The 25,243-nt window shown below is 35.7% G+C and overlaps 2 protein-coding genes and 1 non-coding gene across 3 annotated transcripts; 1 reads left to right on the forward strand and 2 right to left on the reverse strand.

The window, feature by feature from the left end:
• Window positions 1-396: 396 nt before the first annotated feature.
• LOC116158928 (regucalcin-like) lies at window positions 397-2,324 on the reverse strand. Its single transcript, XM_031471800.1, has 3 exons — window positions 2,012-2,324; window positions 1,583-1,956; window positions 397-1,476 (listed from the first exon to the last, which is right to left on the reverse strand). The coding sequence occupies exons 1-3, from the start codon at window positions 2,050-2,052 to the stop codon at window positions 890-892; spliced, it is 1,002 nt and encodes a 333-aa protein (XP_031327660.1). The 5' UTR covers window positions 2,053-2,324; the 3' UTR covers window positions 397-889.
• Window positions 2,325-2,432: 108 nt separating this feature from the next.
• On the reverse strand, window positions 2,433-2,505 carry Trnar-ccu. The gene has a single exon. It is a non-coding gene; the product is annotated as a tRNA-Arg (tRNA).
• A 5,019-nt stretch (window positions 2,506-7,524) lies between these two features.
• Window positions 7,525-22,286, forward strand: LOC116159781. The gene is made up of 6 exons (XM_031472865.1): window positions 7,525-7,698; window positions 19,353-19,578; window positions 19,636-19,888; window positions 20,784-20,977; window positions 21,564-21,817; window positions 21,867-22,286. Exons 1-6 carry the CDS (start codon window positions 7,660-7,662, stop codon window positions 22,284-22,286), a joined length of 1,386 nt encoding a protein of 461 aa, XP_031328725.1. The 5' UTR covers window positions 7,525-7,659.
• Window positions 22,287-25,243: the final 2,957 nt, after the last annotated feature.

Below are 25,243 nucleotides of genomic sequence, written 5' to 3' on the forward strand. Positions count from 1 at the left end.
TCCCTGACGAAACGCATTCTGTCAGTCCAATTTCGGGTCATTTTTTCCAGCATTGGTGCCGTTATGTTATTAATCACATGGTCCATGGAAAATGTTGGTTTTGATTTGCTTCAGCGCCAGCCGCCAGCGTGTCCGACTCCGACATGCCGTGTCGTCAATCGTGTTCGTCATTACGTGTTAGCTTAGGAAATTTTACTCATTTATTAGTGGAGTGTTTTCGTGAAGTTTCTAAAAAATGAGCGGCAAAGAAGGAGACAAAAGTTAGAACAAAAATTCAATGAAGTATTACTAAAAAAAACCCAAGATTTAGCTTTTTTCCCCTACCTACTGGCCGCATAGTATGACTTAGCCCCCGAGCGGTGAATTAGCTTCGCTTTTGTAATTTCAAAAACAAAAACGAAATAAAGAATGTAATATGGTGTAAACAATATACAAATAAATTGTAAATGTAAAAATTGTTACCATTTTCAAATATCACAATTAAATCAAATACTTAAAAATTCCATCCAGTTATAACAAAAATGTATTTACCAGACTATTGCCTATAGTCGATTTGGTCAGAGGGACTGTATGGATCAGTCAACTCTGCAGATTACAAATTTACAACAACCGGACGCTTTTATCTCTGACAATTACTGATTTTTGAACCATATGGATAAATGTATCCAGCTCGCTCTGGTATTAACTATTGTCCCAAAAAAGGTAAATGTAGCGTTTTCATTCCTCCTACCCCTTTCACTACTCCAGCATCAGTGGCGAACCAAACGAAATCCATTTCAACCAGAGAACAAAAAGATATATATGTCATTAGGTACCTAAGATAATTAATTAAATAACTCTATTTTGTATGATGACAAGGGATAGTCAATGTACCAAGTACCTATTTGATTTAATCAGAGTCAATTTTATCTATAATGTTAGCGAAAGATGCTCGTATACCACGCGTATCAAGATTAGTAACGGCAAAAACACTTCCAGCAGCAGGTTGCATTAATCTATCAGCCGCACTTAAAGCATGGCGGGATGTAGTTACAAATAAAACGTCCAAATTTGGCCCACCCCACGCCACCGAAGAGACACACTGCGCCGGGATTGCCACAACTTGCAGCACACAACGTGTAGTTGGGTTTACTTTAATTACTGCTCCTCCATAATATAACGCGATCCACAAATTATCATCTTTATCAATTGCCATTCCATCTGGAAATCCTCCCAAGTTTTTGTGCTCTGTTACATTAAACACCACTCTTGGATTGCTAATGTTGCCATTGCGAATGTTATAATCAAATTCCCTTACAGTGAAGGTAAGTGTATCAATGTAATAAAATTTATTGAGCGCCCTGTTCCAAGCCATCCCATTGCTGATATTGACTGGATGTATGACAGGTACGGGATTGTTCAACGTATGTTTGGAGGCCAAATATAAAACACCTTCGTTTGGTGTAACGCCTGCTGGACCTTCAAATCCCATTGTACCTGCAATTAAAAGCATAATGCTGTTATCATACATTCAACTAAAATGTTAACACTCTTAATAGATAACATGAGTGAGTACAAACAAAACATCGAATCAACAACTCACCAAACCACACTCTTCCCATTGGATCAGCTTTGCCATCATTAATTCTACTAGTTGGGAATTGCTGCGATACTGTCGTTAGGTTTTTCTTAGCTTCAATTTGACCTTTACCGTCCCACTTAATAGCGAATAAAGATCTTTCCACACCAACAATAAACAAATTAGGATCCCTATGCGAGGGAATCACTGGCGTTGTGTTACCATACAAACGTACCGCATTCAATTCGTTTGTAAAATAATCGTAACTTAAAACTCTCCCTTCAAAAATGTCAACGAAATACAGTAATCCAGTTCTACAATCCCAAATTGGTCCTTCCGCATGATCGATTGGCTCTGTTACTTGGTGCACAGCTGGAGTCCCAAATAGCACAGCTTTACTGTCATGAAGTAGTACAAATTAAATTTGAATAATAAGGCCTCGAACGTACCTACCTTATATGTATAACACATACAAAAACTATCGAAAGATTCATTTTATTTTAAATAGGTGGTATACAGTTTTACCTCCTTCATTAACTAGGTACCTAATGATAAATGTCCCCACTCTATTGTTTACTTTTACTTACACAATAGGTACAGTTCAGTGAGTTTTTATTGCTATTTCCTAACAAACGGAGAATTTGTTTACCATAAATCTTCTTAAAATAAGTATAACGTAAACGGTAGCCTTATGTATTTGTATTCCGGCTACGCAGACTTATTACTTAAATTAGACACATTAGACACGTACAACACTGCTTGGCTTGTGAAGGTGTTTGTTAGAAAAGAATTTATCAAGTGGATTTAGTACATACATATGCAAAATTAAATGACTGAAGGGTAACCGCAAGGTTTTTGCATGAAAAAAAGTGTGTACCCCTGGTGGGACTCGAACCCACAGTCCCCGGCTTAGGAGGCCGATGCCTTATCCATTAGGCCACAGGGGCTTGTACATAACAATTGTGTTTCACTATAATAGATGTGTGCTTAATATATGACCTTTCAGTATAAACTTCTTTCTCATAAATGATATTTATAATTTATTGAGTTACCGTACAAAATAAAAATAAATATTCACAATAATCATCGACTCGTCCCTAAAACGGTAATTATATGCTTATTTTGAATTTCAAAGTTGATATAACAACCAGTGGCGTAACACATTAGAGATGTAACGGAAGTGGTTATATCGGAACCGAATTCTGAAGCGGAGTTTTTAAATTTGGTTTATCGGAACCGAAATCGGAATCGGAACCGTAAAGAAAAGACATGTCACATCTTAAATTACAATACTAATATGTAAATAGAACAAATTAAGTGACTCAAAAAGAAGCAAATTATACTCAAGGAACACAACAACAAGTGAAAAGGCATATTGTATTTCCTCTATGGAAAACGTGATCAGTACAGAAGGAACGAGGTGAGGAAGGTTTTCCCGCGCGACAAGTATAAACGTATTTGTACGCAAACGCACGGATTGTATATACATACGTTCAGGCCTTCTATTTTCTCGTGTGAGTACCCTTCCGATATATCATTCCTGAAATGAGAGGATTATATACAATTTCGATTGGAGCTTTTCCACAAAAGCCCCAGCTTCAACTGAACCGGCCCACACGGGCCGGCAGTTTTTAGTGATACTTAATAATCAGGAACATTTTACGTTGGATCCACTATCCAGGCAGATTTAGACAATTAAAAAATGCACCGAACAAAGTGACATTGATTACCCATAACCTAAACGCGACGGCAGAGACCCAGCACACTTATAAACTTTGATACTATTCCTATTTGTAAAGTCACGTGTTAATACTTGGAAAAAGCTAAGACCACTTTGAACTTGAGACAGTTATCACCTTGTGAAACTGGAAGCGTGTCTGTCTAGTATAGTATAGAATAGTAGCTATATTTTGGGCGGGAAATTCAAATATTTGTTTTTCATTAAGTATATAGGTAAAAATTTTATAGCCGTTGCGATTGGTAGTATTTGTGTCGCAGTAATTCAATTTTTATGACCCATTGTTCCACCGAGATGACTAATAAAGTATAAAAACTGCACTATGCAGCACGAGTTTTAATAATGGAATAATAGAATCATCAAGATTATAAGTGATTAAAAAATTTTATTTTCGCAGCAAGCATATACAAGAAGAGCTAGGTACTTAAGTTTTTAGCGCATTTTTGCAAATTTATTTAATCTCACTTTGGCTGGCTGGCTGGATGGCAGTAAATGCGAGCCCGTAGAAAAACGCTTGTAAAAAGACGAGGAGTGTACATGTACCTATCGGAGCCGTGTAATTAACACTTTAGGGACGGAGCTACAAGATGTGGGGTCGGCGACATCTGGGCGCCATCCACGAGCGTGTTATACTAACCTGGAGATTTTTCAGTTTTTTTCTATCTTATTCTACAGTTTTTCTCCGATTGTTTTCAAATAAGTGTCGTCGGAAAGATCTTGTCAACGCACAACTCCTGCGTGGCGGAATTTTGTTGTTTTCTTAGCGGCGAAATGAACCACCTTTTTCCACCAACACGCTTCGAGGAATTGTCGATTTTAGGCGCCCAAAAGTGTCTTAGATCTCGAAACTGTGTACCGCTAGGTGTACCGACAAAGAGAATGTGATAGCCCCCGATAAGATCTTACCGATGGTGGAGTCAAAACATCAAACGCGAATTGTGGGTGAATGGGATGTCGGAAGTGGATACCGACAAAGGGAATATGGTAGCCCTCGACAAGATTTTACTGATGGTTCAGTCACAACTTCAATGGCGAATATCAACTTTCTTATTTATTAATATATATTTTGTTGAAATTTTAAATAAGTAAAGACACTTCTATTAAAGGCAAACATCGCTTATAGTAAAAATTAGATGACGCATGCGCATGCGCAATGTCACCATTCTTATTTATGGAGATATTTCTTTGAAATTTTAACCATAGATGCCTTTAGTAAAGAAAAACAGCGCACATAGGTATTGCCTTTATTTGGGAAGTACTGATGAATGCATGGAAAATGCGCTGAGTTACTGGGCTTAGGGCGAAAACCTTTTTACTTGTTGTAACTTTCACTCAAGCTAAAACTTTTAATGACCTGGTTGGTTAAGGGAAGAAATCCCCATTCTTGTCTCGCACAACGTCAATGGTGGTTTCATGGTACTGAAAGGTCTCATCGAAATAAATTGGTTTGTACAAACTATTACTTTCGCGCTCGACTCCTTTTCGAGATCAGTGAGTGACTGGTTTCTACCAACTACCGCTCTGCTTTCTGACCCCTTATCAAAAGAGGGGGTTTGGGGAGGGGTGGAACTGGTTTTCTCCTTCATGGCATTCTAATGATGATGATCTCAACGAAAGGCATTGATTTCTACCAACTATGGTCCCCTCTCTCTATCCCTTATCGTGATCGGATATAATTCCTTATATGTCAAGAACAGAACAAAATCCTAGGTCTCGTATAATGAACTACAATGAACAAAAAGAGCGAATGTTTCGCTCGTGGCAAAGAAAATGAAGAAATTCGATGGCCAATATGAAGATCATACCAACAGAGGGTTGGATACACTATCCAAACAGTCAAAGAAATGAGTGCGTATAAGTAATTGGGATCTTACCCGCATAGTTTCGTCATCACAACTGACTAGTGGGTAAGGTGATAGGAATACCTACCTATTATTTTTGAAGTGACTACTCCTTATCGCTCGGTATGCACTGTATGATATGTATGTATGTAACATCATCTCATGCGTCACGCCCGAGTAATTCCGTGCGAGCCGAAGGAGATCTCGGCATTATTAAATCGCATTGAAAAGATCGCAATAAAATCGTCGATGTGTCTTTGAAATTGACTAATATGCACATTTGAAGCGTATTTAATAGCTTCAGAGCAAATAAAATGAGTTTGTTAATGACGTGTAATAATTGATTTATTTATTTATGTATTTATTTAGTAATTTATTTACCTATTTATTTATTTATTTATTTATTATTCTTCTTTTGCTCTGAGCCCTCAATAGGCCTGCGCGCAATTGCATCAGAGTGACCGCGTGATGCTTTTCCGAGGTTTATGGCTATTATAAAGTATAAGCGACAATTTATTAATAGAACCGTGATTGTATTGCAGCTGGTAAGGCCGCCGCCTATCGATTATGATGACGCGGGTTCGAACCTCACGAGCGCGCGCTTTTTTTTGACAAATCCGTCACGGGCCGGTTTTTAACTATAATGTTGTACATAATCTTGTATTACCAGAGACTTATTTCTCTAATACATCGCGGTAAAAAAAGGGAGCGAAGGTGTGTAAGAGAAAAAGAAGTAGTAACTTCTGTCGCCACTCACAAAGTGTCACTTTTTTATTGCAATTTTCTGACCAATACTTACTTTTTGTGGTCATTTTAATATGATTATACAAATAATCGATCATTTAAAAACAATTCAACACTTACAAGAAAATGAAAATATTTTCACCAACTTATCCGAATATCAACAATTATAATTTTTAGATAGGTACTTTTGCAAATTCGGACGTCAGTTAGAACTATATTCGTCGAGTTATACCACCAAACTACACCTTACCTCAAGTTGTGGTCACTGAATGTTTATTTACATTGTTTTTATCGATGGCGCGATTTCGCATGAAAGTGAGCGTGGCAAACGAACAATGCCACGCTTTTTTTTAAATTTAAACCGAAGCTTCTACCTATATTATCTTGTCTACCAGAAAAAAAGCTACAATTAGTGAACAACCCAAATCGCATAAGTAGTAATGGTACGAGTGGTCAAAGGTGGGGTGAAATGAACGTTTATTGATAATTGTAAATTGTAATTACGAAGTACCTATCAACGATCAGTTATAAAATCTCTAGGTAGGTGTGCCTATATCGACAAGCTCTACTTAACTAGTAATTAACAGTAAAGAAAAAAATGCGTCTTGTGAGGTCGGTGTTTCTTTAATTAAGTTCTTATTGTCTTTAAATTTCATGAGTGAATGTTTCCACGCCACTGAGAAATCCCGTAAGAAAGAAACTGTATCTTAGCCGTTAACGTTACGTTACTCACCTGTCTTTTTATTTAATTTGGTATCGTCTTGCACTTTAGTTCTAATGAAACCTGCTCAAATGTGTTGACTAAATAATTGTGTAATCGTGTTTAGAAACTTCAATATTAATCCAATAGTTCATGAAGCCGTTGCGAATACCTGGTACTGGTACTCTTTGATGTAAGTACGTCAGTTTATCAATTTTATTATTTTGACTTTTAGTTTAATATGCGAATCCAAAAAATTATTCTGGAATTGTAGATAATTACAATGTATACCAATTGCAGACCCATTTAAAAAACATAATTAGCACTTCTTTCCTGCTTTTTTGATATTGTAGGGTGCTAATAAAATTGTGCATATCACAGACCGTTGTTTTAAACTCTTTAAAAATTACCCCCGATAAAACAGTTTAACAGATTAAAATACTATCGTATGTGGTTGTGGTATAACTAATCAGTACACTTGATTATTTTGCAAATGCATGATTTGTTCCTTTTTCTTTATACGAGTAAGGGTGTTTTGTAATAATGCACGACCGTATCTGAAAAATCACCATCGTCCACCAAAAATTTGAATAGGGAACGAGTTTCGACAGGGCTGTCATCGAAAACAAACAAAATTACCAGTCTTTTGAATTAATTTTCTTCTTCTAAAATCGCGCTTTGCCAATTTGGAGCTTGTTTCTAATTAGCAAATTTTTCAACTAGTGGTCGATGAAGAAGTTGACCTGCCGTACTCTTATCAATAATAATTTTCTGATTCTTGGAATTTGATTGAACGCTGACAATTGGGACTTTTGCTGTCAGCAGATCAATAGGTATAACATTGATATTGACAAAGTCACATAAACGATACATAAATTTTGTATAAAAACACAAACACGTAGGTAAACTAACACTAAACAATAAAATCGTTCACTTTATATAGCGCTTTCTCCAGTAAAAATGCTTTTAATTTTTGTTTGAACATGTGTGGTGACTTTTCCATAGTTATACTGGGAGGCAACGCGTTGTACATCTTAATGCCATTATATTCGGGACTTTTTTCGTATTTAGCAGAGTTATGCTTAGGCATGGACAGGGATGCACCTTTTCTTGTAAAGTAAGTGTGGTAGGAGCTTAGTGTGGTAGGAGCTTAGTGTGGTGAACTGGTGCACATTGTGGTATATAAATATACATAACCTATATACATATACAGACGGAAGTGTTAACAATTCTAGTTTCGCTGCAGGTCTAAAGAAATTCAAAGTAGGGATAAGTGATCACTGTCCTAGTGCCGCTTGCTTGACATATTGTCCCTGCTTTTTTGAGTTCTCTAGAAATAAGACAGTTGACGCTGCGCAGTTTGCGCATGCGCACGCTAATAGACTAGATTGTTCTTGGTTGAGGTGCCAAAGTTATAAGCTGCCGAATGCAAAAAAAACGAAATAAACATCTTGAAAAGTGTACGAGTACTTAAGGCCTCGGACGGACGGAAGGACCGGTGGAGAAATTGGCCATAATAGCGGCTTCCACATTAATAGTGTTTGTCCGAAAAAATTAGTTTCTGATTTCGTATATGGATACAAAGTTACGAGTTTCATTTAAGACAAAAGACAATAGTGTCGCATCAAGTGACGATTGTACCGTACTCGACCGTGATCGGTAGGTGAAGGAAAAGTCGGGGATACGGTACTTATTTAATAGTGCTCAATTGTTTTGTTAATTCCAATCTAAAATTCTCGTGTATCTCCTTTGATAGAATTTTGAGCATATTATTCAGAAGGGTCACGTTTACGACACGAGCGAACTTGCAAGCAAGTTATCCTGGGCGAATAAGGACTATTTGTGTCTTGTTCATATGCGTTATGCGCTCGGTTATACGGTTATCATTTCCAATTTCTCCGATGTCGCATGGATTGCTAAATCTGTGAATTTTTTCATGTCCGTTTAATTTTTTTAGGTCCTTAAAATTTCCAACACAGCCAATTTTATTTTTCTTTATCAATGCATTTAACCGTTTCCTCAATCAAATTTTGGATTTCATTGATCATATTGATCGCTAAAGTAAAGCAAATTTCATGATTAAGTTTTGGCTAATCAAAATGCAACAAACGTACCTATAAACATAAACGGAAAAAGGGTAAAATTATGAGAATTTAAAGATTAGATATTTTGCTATAAGTGTCTTTCTAAGAGACACAGAAAATTTCGTTCCTTAGTGCAAGCCTCGACACAATATCGAACTAAATAGCAACAAAGTAGCTCTTAAGATAAAGATCTGAAAGTGACACAGCCGTAGGAACGGTCGGACGGACGGACCCACGGAAATGCCCTATGACCTTGACTATGCGTACGCGCAATTCATTGTCTGACATAGGTTTTCAATTATAAGAAGCATTTTCTCCAAAAAATTTTAGCAAAACTTGTCCACAAATAAAAAGATGGATTTGGCAAAAATTTCTTTAAAGAATTTTTTAATATTAGGTGAGGTCTAAGCCTTATTTAATTAAATGGATCTGTTTTGTTTGCAATATTTCGAAAAAAGGTATGGTATTTTTACCATCAAAAATTAACTATAATTGATATTTTCATTGACTTTAGTTTACCCTGAGATTCACATACCCACGACTACAGTGCCCTCAATCCGTGACCATCCATTTTGAATTGAAAGCATAGGGCTAATAGCAGTCCATGTATGTACTACTGTATGTGGTCTAATATTTACAAGCCGTGCTGAGAATTATGGCAACACTGCAGGTAGGGCCGATTTCCGAATTAAACTTGACAGATTTCAGGTGTATTTTTGGTGTAATAATCCTTTACCTGTTTTAACACAGCGAAATTGCGACGATTTGCGTTACTCCGTATTGAATCAACAGAAATTATTATTCGGGTAAGTTGCTAAACGAAATACATCGATTTGTTGTGAATTTTAAAGTGAAATAGAAATGTTATTATCCATTTTTGTAAATGAATAAAATAGTCTGCCTAAGTATCTTTCTTCGGTATTAAAACCACCAAGGCGAAACACAGAAACAGAGCAACAAGACGCTATTAAAACTTTCATCGGCTCTCCGATTGACTTTCGGACAACGTTGACAAACTTCTCAGCATGGCTTGTAATTATAGACGGCTGTGATATAGCGTATATGCGTCCTCTATCTTTATTTCTTACTCTACGGTTGAAACATATCATTTCAAAATGTTGAAAAATATACACCAATGTAATTCAGTAAAAAGAATGCAAACAATTTACGTGAGTACAGGGTGTAGCAGTTAAAAAATGGCAACTTTGGGTCAAATCTCAGAAACGGTGTCCAAAAATTTTATGCCGGTGAAATGATCGGTGAGCGTTTTGGGCACAGGCGACGTTTTGGACCTTGGACGTTTCATCTTTTTGTCACAGTCGGCGTAATATCATTGAATAAAAATTCTATGGTAATATCCTATATTCTATAACATATTTTAATAAGAAAACATTATATTCGACCAATTAATCGAATAGATTTCGATCGTTGTGTCCTGAGTAAAACCATTGAATAAAAACCATTTATTCAATGGTAAAACAAAGGAATTTTTCGCTATGTAAATTTAAATAGTTGAAAGTTAAGACTTTCCTTTAATTTCATTTTTTAATTAATTAGCGTAGATATATTACGTTTTTCTTTTTAAAAATGTAAAAAAAAGAAAACTCGATCCATACATAATCTTTACATGAACTCATCTTTGTTTACATAACATATATGTATATAAATGTGTTATGGTTAACTGTTTTTGTTTGTTATTAGAGCGTAACGCAGCTGTACAAGCATTTCACTTTGCAAATAACTGTATTAGGGCATTCGAACGAAATGAGCCGTCCATTAAGATAATCATATACTCGTACACTGTTTTACACCTAAGTACCTACTTGAAATCTCAACTTAAAACAGTAGATATAAGAATGCGATTCTTATTCAATGCCTAAAGCTAAACTATAGTATAGTATTATTATGCCTAAACTGATGAGGATTACAATAGAAAGCTTAGACTATGGAAAGTGACAGTGTCGGTGTTAACTGAGCGTGTTTGCAAAAAAAATGTCAGATGATGAATATGCATTAATTTTAAACGAAAGTAAAATCTACAGACGTATTTATCCTCGTTAAACGAATTAAAAACGTTATCCTTCATCTTCCTTTCGTGAGAATGTTGGAGGTATTGTATCGTGAAATTCTAGAAAGTTTGCCATACCTAAGTAACATACCAACACATTAGTTGTTACTCGTTATGGTTAATGGTAATGCTTTTTTAACTCTTTTTCGTAAATTTTCCAGTCTAATATTGTGACCAATTTCTCTGCAAATCCCACTATCTGTTCGAATTCGAAACCGTAACATTATACCACTAACCACAGCTCACAATACGCTCGGGAGTCGGGATACTTTCCGCCGGAATTCAAAGTGGCACTTATTACCCCCATATTTAAATCAGGAAATCCCCAAGATCTAAAAAAGTACAGACCGGTGTCACTAAAAAAAATTAATATTCGGTTAGCATTACGAAAAAATAAGACATAATAAAGAATTCTGTTATAAAGAGGCATAAACAAATTTTAAAACCATATAGGATGTTCCGTTTTAATATACCTGACTTTTATACAACACCCTGTATACCCAAAAATATTATTAGGTTATAAAAGCGTGCCCAAACCGACAGCTTATAGAATATTCATATATTATTTGACAAATACTCATTATGTATTTTATTTGTTCGATTTTAATCACTAATACTTCTAGTAAATAGTCCAGGCTATATAATATTTTGTTACAAAAAAAATTAGTTACCGGGCGAAACCGGGTTTTTCAGGCAGGTGAAATGAATAGAAATTGGGAAAAAATAATTAAAACAGAAAGAATTTTTCGTCGGGTGAAATCCCGGGGGTTGAAAGGGGTGTTCATCTATACGATGAAAAAAAATAGATTTTTCATCCCCTTGAAAAAGAGGTGTTTTTTTTCAGAAATCGTGAGATCTTGGAAACGGTTCAACTTTACAGGCCCAAAAAATTATCTTCTTTTTTATCATAAAACAAGCTATGTTTCCTCCAAATTTCAAACCCCTACAACATTTTTTCGCAAAAATAAGAATAAAAGACGAAAAAAATTAATAGTTTTGCCACAATTTGCAAAACACCACTTTCATTCATTCATTCATTTTTATTTAATTCCTTCGACAAATAACATTTGTATGGAACAAGTCAATATAACATTAATTAAACAAACAAACAATTAAATATTGGAAGATATAAAAAATTCTTGTATGTTGTAGAAACATCCATTGACTAGATACTCGTACAATTTCTTTTTAAATTTTTTCCATGTAAGGCAGGTATTATGAGGGAAATGGTTGAAAATTTTAATTCCTGAAACTAGTGGAGAATTTTGTCCTATTTTTGATCTGGCCAATTCTGTCCTGAACTGATCATTGTTGCGTAAATTATAAGAGTGCACATCTCTATTTGTTTTTAATTTCTCCTGACTATTAAAAATAAGTTTACTTATTTCAAATATATACATGCCGGTTACGGAGTTCCCTGAAGATCTCCCTGCAGGTATGAAATTTGGATACATTCGTAATTGTTCTCAGAATTTGTTTCTGAGATACAAATACTGTTTTGACTTTATGGATAATCCCCATAGACATATACCATACCTAATTATAGACGCAACCAACACATGATGTATGTTTATTAACTGTGGTAACATCATAACCGTCCGTAAGTTCCTGAACAAAAAGTTTAGTTTGGACAGTTTATCAATGACATTAGTACAGTGCAATTTCCAGTTTAGATGTTCATCTATTATAATTCCTAGAAACTTAGTAGAAGTTACTTTTTGGATCGCCTTACCGTCGATTAATAAATTTATAGTTTGAGGTTCATTTTTGTAATTATGAAATCTAATGTAGCTTGTTTTGTTTCCATTTAGAGTTAAAGAGTTCCTGTTGAGCCACTGATGAAGTTTACGTAGATTTACATCGGATATTACTAGATAAGAGAGTTATGATCTTTATCTGAGATTAATAAGGAGGTGTTATCCGCATAAAGCACACAACCAATTTGTTCATTTAGGCAAGATGTTAAATCGTTAACATAGAGTAAAAAGAGAATGGGTCCCAAGACTGACCCCTGTGGGACGCCCATTCTCACAGTTGTAGAATTTGATGTGTGTTTACTGTAAACTCCCGTTTGGTATTGAGTCATTGTGACAACCTGTTTCCTGTCTAGTAAAAAGGTGGACAACCATTCCACCCATTTCAACCCCCGAGATTTCACCCGCGGAAAAATTCAGCTGTTTTAATTATTTTTTCCCAATTTCTATTCATTTTACCTGCCTGAAAAACCCGGTTTCGCCCGGTAACTAATTTTTTCTGAAAATAAATTATTTTAGAGCTATTTGACCTGGACTAAAAGGCAATTATATTGAATCGTAAAAATCAGACATGCGCATACGCAGATTGCGCAATGCTAACTTTGTTATTTATGCAGATATATTTCTGTAAAATTTTAACCATAGCCTCTAGTACAGTTAACATAGCGCACATAGTTATGGCCGTTTGAGAAGTACTGATCAATGCATCGAAAATACGCCTTAGGGCGAAAACCTATTTACTCTATGTACATTTTAGCTATCCAATTCATTTTCAATACCTACCTAATGATTATTTAATAGTACTTTAATCAATCGAGGAGTGTCCTAGACATGAATTCATGGTTAATTAATGAAAAAGAAACTGGCGGATGAATTTACATGAAAAAAATTCTTCTTTCTCTCAAACTCAAAGTCTCAACTCGCGTTTCGTTCAATCCAGATGTAATTTAAATCGCGAAAACAGTAATTGAAAAATGATTGTATTATAGACTGTAATGATGTAATTTGCTTGAAAATGAAATTTAATTCATTCTTTTCGCTATGCTTTTGTGAACAACGATAGAAATTACATCTGCTCACGAAACCACAAAAACAATAAAATTATGACAGTCGTAAATCTTGTTGAAGATTCAACGTGATAATAGCCTGCCAGTTTGGTATCATGCATATTAATTTTTATAAGCCCGCTATTGTTTCTGGCATTTTCAAAAGTGCTTAAATTACGTTTTAATTACTTACTGGAATGAAAGACTCTTTTTAAATACAGCGAAATTTACGCAACTCGGAAACGGAATTGAACAATATCGTGACGCGCACAAGTAGTAAACCGATGCAATTATCATTCCTTATTTTGATTAGTTTAATTCTTGTAACGTCGATGCTTGTAGCAAATGATCATGGACGAGTGGATTCTATTTAGTAATATATAGTGTGACGAACCTTCTAGAATCTAGAACGTTATCGAGGAACCATCACGGTCGTATGGCGGCGATAGGGAATAAAAGGGCGGACGTGACTCATTCTTTCTATGAAATATGATATGCCGACTTTCGAGAATTTTCTAGACTCTTTACTTCAAAAGCTTAGTATTCAAACATCAAATAAAAGTGATTGTTACCCTAAATAACTCCAATATCGTAAACGATGGGAAACGCTACTTCTGTCAAAACGGAGAATCTAAAGCGTCCCCTAATTCTTGTAACAATTTTTTTTATAACCAACATGTTTTCGTGAACCATATTTCTACTTTTTCTAATCCGCACTATTTTTACAAAATTAAACAACAACAAAGAATACAAAAAGTCTTAATAAACATAGGTCCACAAATTATGTGTGTCAGAGATTTTCTGTATTGCCTTCAAATAGTTACATTCTTAAAAACAAATGAACAATGTTGTTTCTTAATACAACGTAAAATACTTAAAAAGATGCTCTATGATGTCCTCCTTCCATTTTCACACAGACTGTACAATTTACATCTTCTTTGAAAGGAAGCTCTTATTCGTTCCAATACGAAAATCAACTTTTCTCTGAAACACTTCGTTTGCGGACTTATAATGTTTATTAGGACTTTTTTGTTTCTTTTCATGAGTACTATAGATGCAGATAAAATATCCGACCTTTTTTTAAACACTTTGTATAGATCGCCCTGTCCCCTGAAATACAACTACCGTTTTCAATTTTAAGATTCCTTACTATTTCTTTTACAAAATTCGATCCTTCCAAGAAGGCTCGCCAGCAAACGATTTCGCTGGTGGAATGTTCTCCTCCTAAAGATTCTCCCCCGAAAATTCGTCTCCGAAATAGTAGTCTCTCAAAGGATAAATCGCAATTGACGTTACTGCAATGCCATTTTTTCACCTACGTAATAAGGCACCCAACCTCTTCGCACTTCCTTTTCGGACTCCAATGTGTTACTCATCACATAGACATTGGAAACGCCATCCATATAGTTTAAATCAATATTATTTTGCTTTGCTCGTATGTCTGTCTTGTTAGACATATTTCACCTGCCGATTAGAGATGTGTGGTAAGTATCCCAGTGGAGGCGAATTTCCCTCGTGCGTGAAAATTTCAGGGGTATATTCGGGGTCCAACATTGTAGGGACGATGGAGCTGAATTTTCATATAATCACAGATTTATTAACTCTGTGATATAATCGTTTGTTCGGCACGTTTTGAGGGAAAGTCCCGTTTTCGACCGATATAGTTATTCATTCACAGTCACTAACAATGCCTGAAACTTTTTGTGCCGTACAAAAACTATCGGCAAATATCCATAGCAAAGTATGGCGTGGAACGAAATTTCACGCTTCCTCTTCTAAATGAAACACTAATACAGTGACCTATTACATTGTAACACACGAAACAATTTGAATACATAATTAACTTCAACCTTGACTTACCTAATAGTCATTAAGCTATATAAAGTTAAAGTACCGCTATATGTGTGTTAAACGCTTAAACCGTGCAAATCGGCGATATGTTTATCCGTTAAATAGTAGCTTCAGTGCAAAGGAGATCAACTTACTAATGTCATCCGATTATAATTGCATAACAGTACCTCACTTCATGCCATTAAAACAATTTTTAACGCGAGATTCTGATGTTACATAACCGTAACCTGTGTAATAGGTATTTAAATTTGCTTGCTTAAATTTTTTGTAGATACCACTACTTAAAGAAAAAATTATGCATTCCATTCCATAGCTTCTTTACTCTAATTGGACTTCCTGGCGTATAGTAGACGACCTAATTTTTTACCTTTACATATTCAGCTTATTCTATTTCACAAAACCCGTTAAATTTTGTAAGATAAATATTGTAGTACATAGGTACTACCATCCTTCCAATTTAAAGTGCTTTTTTTCCAAAAACATGTAGTCACTATATGTAGTGATTTTACTTTTTAGAACTAATACAGTACTTCAAAAACATAAGAGTATATCAGTCACAACACAATAATGTAAGGGTGTTGTATTTAAAATGGAAAAGTAGGTACCAAAAATACCAATGGACATGTCTGGACGATTTTTTAACACGAATCGAATTTTTTCCATTTGACTGATGCACACTGTATAGAATTACAATGTATGAAACTGTATCTATAAGAAGGTTGAGGCCTCTTTATCAAGAAGAATCTCTTAAATTTCCAACATTCTTTTTGTTTTAATTTACATTACTGTGGGATTAATAAACAAATATTCTATATTTCTGCAAGAGAAAGTATAGAACATAATATGTGTGAAAGTTGCCCTATCAACAAAAGCATCTCCGCCGTTTGTGTTTTGCAAATAAGTTAATTAAAAAAAACAGTGCCTTATTTCAGTAATAAATCTCATATACGAATAATACCGACCCGAAATCCCTCCCATTATATTGTAAATATTGTAGCGAATATTCCAGAAATCCCGATAGGAATCGAGGCACAAAGAAAGCTTATTCATCGGCGATAAAGACCGAAGTCGCTTGTGACGTAATCTTTCCGAGAAATATGACGTGTTTGTTTTGAAGCGTCCTTGAACACTCGAGAACATTCTAGAAAGAATATTTGTTTGCTATACATATAAGCAAATCGAATTGTGTTTCGAGTTTAGTACCCATTTCGATGCGCTTATGTTACGTAATAAATTGTAAGTGATAAATAATAATGACTGTTAAATTAATCTATTTTAAACCTGTTATAAATTTCTTGTTAGTTAATTGTAAATAAGTAAAACCACGTACGATACGATATTTCAGTAAAGTCTTCCCTAAACCTGAACGTAATTACTGTGTTACCCGAAGATATCTGCTAGCCGTCATCAAATCATTCGAACTTTTCCATAATTACCGCCCATCCCGCATTGCGATGGTTATTACTATTTAAAAGTCCAGAAGGTCACGTTTCCAGGTGGTTGGAAAGACTGCAAGAGTGAAGAGTATGATTTCGCAATAGAACTCCACCCGGAACGAAACCATCATAATGCTGATGCATTATCTACACGAATCGTTATATTCCTCAATTGTGCAACTGCACGATCTAGAAGACCATGACCCTGAGGATGGTCGACACTGCTCAAAACTAGAGTACAAGTATGAAGAACGATATCCATAACGTACTGCACTTGCGGATGATAACTTGACATCTCAAGAACTCGGGATAGTTCAAGAAAAGGATCGTGATTTACGTCTAATGATAAACTGGAAATGGAAGAGAAAAGGTCAACCTGGGATCTCGGTATAGTCCAGGTTTCAATACTGATTGGACTCAGTGGAACTCGTTGCAGCTAGAAGATGGCCTTCTTAAGAGAGAAAATGATGATGGCATGACCACAAATATACAGCTAGTGATACCGGAGGGCGAAAAGTCTGAAGTACTACGACGTATACACGGTGGTATATCGGGGGGACACCTAGAAGTGACGAAAACCCTGGTTAAGGTGCGGAAACGATTCTACTGGGTGAATTGCAAACAAAATGTGAAGGAATAGTGCAGAAAATGTGCAGTGTATGCCACAAGCAACGAACCAGTAGAAAAGAAGAAAGCACCAATGAGGCAATATAATGTGGGTAGTCCATTTGAAAGAATAGCCATTGATATAGCAGGCCCCTTTAAAGAAACAAATACACCTTGGTGGCCATGGACTATTTCAGTAATTGGGGAGGAGCATATCGTCGGCCTAATGAGCATACCTCATAACTCCAATTGAACAAACTTTGCAGGAGAGAAGAAAAACTATTTATTTATTGTGGAGTTAGGAGATTTGCTAATTTGACTTACCTTATGGGTGGAGTTATGAGGTTGTCTGTGTTCATATTTTAGTAGACTTTTAATTTTGTAGGAGTTACGAGTAGTGCACAGCATATAGATTTAACGTAGAGCTACAAGATGGCATTTAAACCTTATTTTCGCCGAAAAGTGGAGTTATGAGGTTTGCTCATTAGGCCGACGATATGCTCTGTTAAATGAAGAAGCGACAAGTGTGGCAGACCATCCGGTAAAAGAACATTTTAGCAGATTTGGAATACCCCTCATTGTTTGTACTATGCTATCAAAAATGAGTTGCTGTCGGGTCATCTTTGGAATTATTGGTTACATGGGAAATCGTACATAACTTCCAAAGGCGACTCGACAGGAACTCATTTTTGATCGCCCGTTATACTCGATGCATCATGGCCGCAGATCTCAACAACCAATCAAAAATTGTCACCACTACCTCTATACTATATAAAGTGACTGTATATAAATGGAATATAAATTTAAACGTTGAAGTAGAAACGAAAAAAACCTTAAGTTTTCCTGGGGATTCTTCTACCCATCTTTCTGCAAAATTCGGGAATCTAACAATTTTTTTAGGGACTCTTGTTGGAAGCATTTCTTAGGAGGTAGGTATATTTCTGAAAGTCATTGAATTGGATACAGAATTCATCATAATGGCCGTCTGGTGCCACGAACCAAAATGTACTGTTCTTACATGTCCATAAGACCGTAAATCTATATTATATTTTAAGTGGTAGTACATAAGGTGAGTTGTAAACGATAGCTTTCTTAGGAGAGACTGCAATATTATACCAGTGTGGAGGCCGGAAGTTTCAATAGTTATGAACTTTATCCGACTTCCACTAAAAAAATCAAAGCTTATATTCATACTCGTAATATGAAAAACAAAACAAAGGTGTCGTGTAGTTAAGACAAAAAAGCTGTTTATCCTGAGAGAAAAGCAGTTCTGCACATTGTCTTCTAATGTTAAAATTGCCAAAATGCCAGAAACTTGCGAATCCATACCCAATTAATCTTTATTTGGGAGACAAAGAAAGATGCGTATACATTCTAACAGCATGAGGCGCAATGAGAGATACAACTGGTTGGATGCGACGCAGAATTGCCATTATCGTTTATTTATGCACCAATTTGACCCCCCAAGGAGGGACTGGCATGGCGATGCTTTAAATAAATGTTATTTGAATATTGCCTGTGATCAAACACGCTTACTTCCAGAATCTAGCAAGGAGCTTGACCGCAAAACCGTTTTTAATACTATTTTTTCTTAATTTGTATTTACCATTACTGTGCTTTACCAAACATTGTTATTCATATTCTCCAAAAGAAATCTGTACAAACTGTTCAAAATGGCTCTTAACATCAGGTATGCGTACGGGTCGCAATATTCTTCACTCATTAGACATATTTTATTATACCCATCCAACAACTGTTGCATTACTAGGTACTTAATGTTTGTGTAACAGGTTAAAAATTCTAGTACTAGGTAGGTACACTTGTGTTGAGTTGCAAACGCTCATTTTTAAACAAGTTCCGTTAATCTTACTTTATTGTATGTGGTAAATTCTTATGGTTTCTAACGTTTCTTAACTTTTATTGCAGATAATTATGGAAGAACTGTTAATAATAACAACAATAGTGGCATCATCTGTCGCACATGCAGCGTTTGCACCGAACTTATATCATCCAAAGGTCTCGATAGTTAATAAAATTGTAGATGTTAATGCTTCATGCGACTTGAAGCATTTTAATATAACTATCTTAATGGAGCAACCGTTTAAGGGGTTGCTCTTCGCCAAAGACTTTTCTCACGAATGTCATGCGACAGGTAAATATCCGCGTGGGGTTTTTTGATTACTATATTACCTAACTGGGTAATTTTCAGAGACAAATAATTCGTTTAGTTTGCATTTACCGACTAGTGGATGTGGAATACGCTTAAGTTCAAAAACCAACGATGAGCACGAGAGCGTTTATTATATGGCGACTTTAGTGGTTCAACAAGACCGATACCTACAACAAGCCACCGATTTAGAATATACGGTGAAATGCTTACTGCAAGAGAATCTCATGTCTGTGAAGAGTAAACCTATGATGGACGCGGTAAAGAAGCTTATGGGACAGAAGAAAACTACCAGGTACATTCATCAGTTCTTACACGTTTCCTCAGGTTAATTTTGTTTAGAAATCGGTAAATCCATATACCGACGTTGGAATAAGTAGGTAATCTTTGCTTGTTAGGGTAACATACAGTTCAGCCCCTAAGGCTGAGTGAGGTGACTTTTGTCCTTAAAATATTAAATGGAACGGGGGATCAAGTAAAGTAATACCAATGTATATCTGTTGTGAGTCTTAGGGTGAATACACTGATGGTTATTACTTATAACACTCACCTTCTAGGACACGCAAATTTTCTAGAATCTAGATGATAATATTAGGATCCTAGATCTTATACATTGTGTGTTGTAGTGATCGTGCGTCGTTTACAAGTTCTGTTATTTGAAGTAGGACAGAGAGAGACAATGTAACTTAAACACATGATAGGTGATAATTAGGTTTATCTCTTAATTAACATGGAAATGAACCCTGTTTCAATTAAAATGCACACAAATATTTAACAATAAATGTGCTATGGCAGAAACTTTCTCCCTCGCCGTACGGGCAATCCATAATAGTCAAATTGCATTTTACACCAACAATAAATAATGACTCAAAATCGTATTCCAGGAAATGCATTTTCCTTATTAGCCCAAATACACGGAGTGATTCAGTCAGTACGCAATCGCAATTACTGTAGCTGGGGCTTGTTTGTTCCACTGATTATCCCAATTAAGTCATCCAAAGAATATTGTTCTTCATCTTGCTCCTCCATGTATTTCAGTATCTCCTCCATAGCAATTTGAACATTCTTGTCTCTCCGGCCTGTTCAACCACACTATTTACCACTTGTAAACATTTACGAATTATTTATTGTTATTGTATCTATCATACCAATAAGGGTGCATTTATTAACAATAAAATGACATTTTTTAGAACAGGACGTATGAAGAACTTGGCGGAGAAAAGTAAAGAAAGCACAACTTCATTTGAAAACGAAAATGATCTAATCGAAGCTTTATCTGCAACGAAAGCGTGGATGGAAATTATTCCTGAGGAGGACAATGATCACCCTGGTATATTGCAAGTTGGTGAACCGGCGCTGCTTATTATTAAGTCAACCTTACCCGGTACGTACTTTATGATTTTCTAACTTCAAAACTGTTCAATTGTTCAGTTTTTCCTAAAAATCACGATGGAAAACTGAAACTGAAAATTCTGTAGGTATTTCATTTAGATCTTCAAAGTAGCAAGCTTAGTCTCCCGTCGTTTCCATGGAAACAATATTGTATTTTGTTCTGAAGTTCACTGTATATCGTGCTCCGCGTCCCATTATTAATATGAATGACAGACATGATTGAAATGCACAATGATTTGTTTCACTTTATCTACCCTTAGCATTAAAGTGATCAGTTTCATTGTGCATTTCAATGACATCTGTCATTCCTATTAAAAATTGGGACGCGAAGCACGAAAAAAAGTTAAGATCAGAACAGAATACAATGTTGTAAACATTGTAGACAAAATTTATGAGGGTACAAGGATAGGAATACATTTTTAATTTATACTTGGAACTGAAGAGATGAGAAATAAACTTATTTTACATTTCTTTTTGAAAATTATGAGTTTTGCCAATTCGTTCATTATGCACACAGGACCTGCTAAAATTAGAATCGTCCAGAGCATTTTAAATGTGTCTTTACTTTTACTTTTTAGTTGGAATTGGATGGAAAATAATCGACTGCGTCGCACACGATGGTCTTGGCGATTCCTCCCAAAAACTCTTGGACCAACACGGTTGCCCACTAGATGAACTACTACTACCGGAACCTCTAATGGGCCCGCCGAAGTCAATAGCATTAATGAGACACCAAGAACTCATATCCAAATTTGCGGCATTCAAATTTCCAGATCGGGATAGGTTGCATTTATCGTGTGGTTTGCAGCTATGCAGGGGAAGTTGCGAAACGGTAATTAAAATTTTTTTCGAAATTTAAACCGGCGAACATGTTTTTTTAGGTTGATTGCAAATCTTCACTTGCGAACGAATCCGAGATGCGATTGGCCCGTGAATTGTCACAGGATGGCGACGGAGAGATTCTTGATCGCTTTGAGGTGTTTAACAGCGTTGAGGTTATTGCTCCGAGCATTGAGTTGGAGGAGTTCAGAAATGATAATAATCGTAATAACGTTGATGGTAAGTATGCAATCGTAATATGGTGTAAACGATGTACTATAAAGTTGTACAAAGTTGTAAATAAATGTATCTCTGCACAAAACATTTTCGTTTCTTTCTGCACTCTTTTCATTCTTAAAGGTGGCTATTATTTAGCGCGTGAGATTTCTATGTGTACATACATAATAGCATTTGTTCGTTTTCTTGTTGATATACTTATGGGATTGCTTTTTACAACTAGCTATATAAAATGTAACTTGTAAGAGTAAATAATAAACCGATACTACGAAATATCGAAGGATCTCAGTATTACAATCACTTTTTAACGACAATTTATTTTAATCTTACAAAATACATTTTATAGTTAACAAAAATGCATCAAATTCATGTCTTGGGCTTTGAGATAATGCTCTTGGTTTTTTCCCCAACGATCTTGGTGCATAAATAACGATTTTGACATGTTTTGATCAAAATCCATGTGGTCCATAAAAATAGATCAAATTCATGTTTAGATCATTAAGATAATGCTCTTGATCTTTTTCCCAACGATTTTGCGTGCATAAATTAACGATTTGACACTGTTTGGATCAAAATCCCACGTTTTCGCCAAAAATATCATCAAATTCATGTCTTGGCACTTGAATAATGCGCTTAGTCTTTTTCCCAAACGCTCTTGGTGCATAAATAACGATTTTGACATGTTTTTGATCAAAAATCCCACGTGCGTCGCCCAAAATGCATCAAACTTTCATGTCTTGGGCATTGAGATAATGCCGGCCTAGCTTTTCCCAACGATCTTGGTGCATGAAATAACGATTTTACATGTTTGATCAAAAAATCCACGTGGTCGCCAAAAATGCATCAAAATTCATGTTGTCTTGGGCCAATTGAGCATAATGCGCGTAGTTCAGTTTTCCCAACGATCTGGTGCATAATTAACGATTTTGACAATTTTTGATCAAAAATCCATGCTGGCATCAGAAAAAAATAATTTAAAACATTTTTGAATCACACACAATGCGCGTTTATCCAAACGCTGCACGTTATCAACTCTTCAGCATTCAAAGCATTAATGCGTTTTGAAAGCTTTTACAACCTCTTTACAATTCATGTGTAAAGAATAATTTGGTACATTTTGCCTCTAAAACTTTGACCGAGACCACAGAGAAGAGTTATATTGAATTGTTTACACATCTTAAGATCATAGGAATAATCAGCGAAAGTTCCGAACTTCGATACATGACCTAGGGGAATGAAATATGTTAATTTTTATTATATTGAGTTCGCAGTTTTTCCTGTTCCGATTCACGCGGGAAAAGTCGTATAACTTTGTTCCTGTTAAACCAGAAAAACAAAAGCGTCGCGTTCCTTAATGTACACGTACCGTAATTTACCAAATTTTCAACACAATCGGCCACTTTTAAAAAAGAGTTAGAGCGCACACGGACGGACGGACGGAACGGACGACGACTAATACAAAACTAATATAAAGGATCTGAGGATCCTTAATGAATCACATGCGATCCAGCTGTTGCTAGTTGCATGATAGGTCAAAAGGTCTTCACTGTGGCCATCTAGCCAGTTGGATGAATAACTAAATGTACGGGAATTGTACCTTGGTCCAAATTAGAATGTAGTTTACTCGAGGGTGATTGAAGGTTCCCTATATCTCCATTGTAAATATTCATAAATATTCTATATAGAAAACCAAGCAAAAGGTTGGTCGAGTAACATACCTTCGACCAAGAGGATTCCCGGTTCGTATTTAAGCAGAATGCACATTTCCATTGGCGCCCCCAATCTGTTACCAAAAAAAATTCAACCATTCGCGAGTGCACAGAACGACGGAGTTATCATGAACCCAGATGGACGGATGGACAGAAAATCCAAAATCGTTTATATAAGGAGCTGCAAACTGGATCGGACAAATACACCCCAAACCGTACGGGATTCGTTTGCTATGTGGATGTAGACTACATGGTGGGAGATGATGTGCGAAGATGTCTCAGAGAGAGTGTGATCTCAGAAGAGCAACATAAAATAATGGGTACAGAGGTTTACATATACAGGGTGGTGACTTGCGTAACGCACGATAGGGATTTCAATGTAAAGTTCATAACATGCGATTATATTGGCTCCCAAAATTATTTTAGAGCAAAAATGTATTAAAGTTTTTTGTAGAAAACATTTTTTTACGTCAATCAACCGTATTTGTTTGCAATTTTTTTCATATAAAGACGGAAAATTGTAAAAATAAAACCCGCATCTTTTTCAATAATCTGCCATGTCATGGAATTTTCTAAAACAAAAAGTTATCCAGTTGTCAATTAGCAGCAGTTCGAAATGGATTTTATAATCGACTTGGTTACTGTCTTGCAGTTAATGATGACTTATTGGAACATTTATTGTAAATTGTTATATTAGGAAACCGTTTTTAGTAATTTGGTCTTTCTTTATGTTGAATTCGCTGTTCTAAATATAATACTTTTTGCGCGATCGGTCATTTCTGACTATTTACGATGGGTGTTTCCATGACAGTACGTAGAATTTACCAGTTACTATGATTACGACGACGCCAAAATTACTTACCGATCTAAAAACAGAACAGCAAAAATACTTACCGACGCCTTTTTAAAAATCAACAGTCTTACATTACATTTAATCTTTAAGTATTGTTAGGTACATTAAACGTACAATTTGGGCTGTTTTTCCTATAGAAAGACGCTCATAAAGTCATAAAGGAAGTGCAAAGCTAGCAACCTACATCAGACACATGTACAATTTTATGAAATTATTAATTTCAATTTTGACATAAACTGGTTACCTAGTGATGTACACCATACCACTTCGATCATTTCGATTTATTCTGCTCGTTAATTTCTTAGTGCATATTTATATTGGTTACATAATTTTAATTTGGATCGCGCAAAAAATTTTATAAGCATGTCGAACGTTAAGGGTTACCGTTCTCAGACAATAATTGGAGTCGTCGCTTCGCTCCTCCTCCAAACAATTGTCTTCGAACGGTAAAAATCCCTTACCGTTCTCCATACTTAATATACTATTAGGCAATCGGAAATAATTAAGATTTAAAAATTTCCGAACCATCGAACAATAGGTACCTACTTAATCGCCTGCTAGACTGTTCTGCAAAATGTATGGAAGAGCTCTATTCATGTGATATATACCATCGCGCTCCCAGCACAGCACTCAGGTGCAG

This window comes from Photinus pyralis, unplaced genomic scaffold (assembly GCF_008802855.1).
Source record: "Photinus pyralis isolate 1611_PpyrPB1 unplaced genomic scaffold, Ppyr1.3 Ppyr1.4_LG1, whole genome shotgun sequence".
Classification (NCBI taxonomy): domain Eukaryota; kingdom Metazoa; phylum Arthropoda; class Insecta; order Coleoptera; family Lampyridae; genus Photinus; species Photinus pyralis.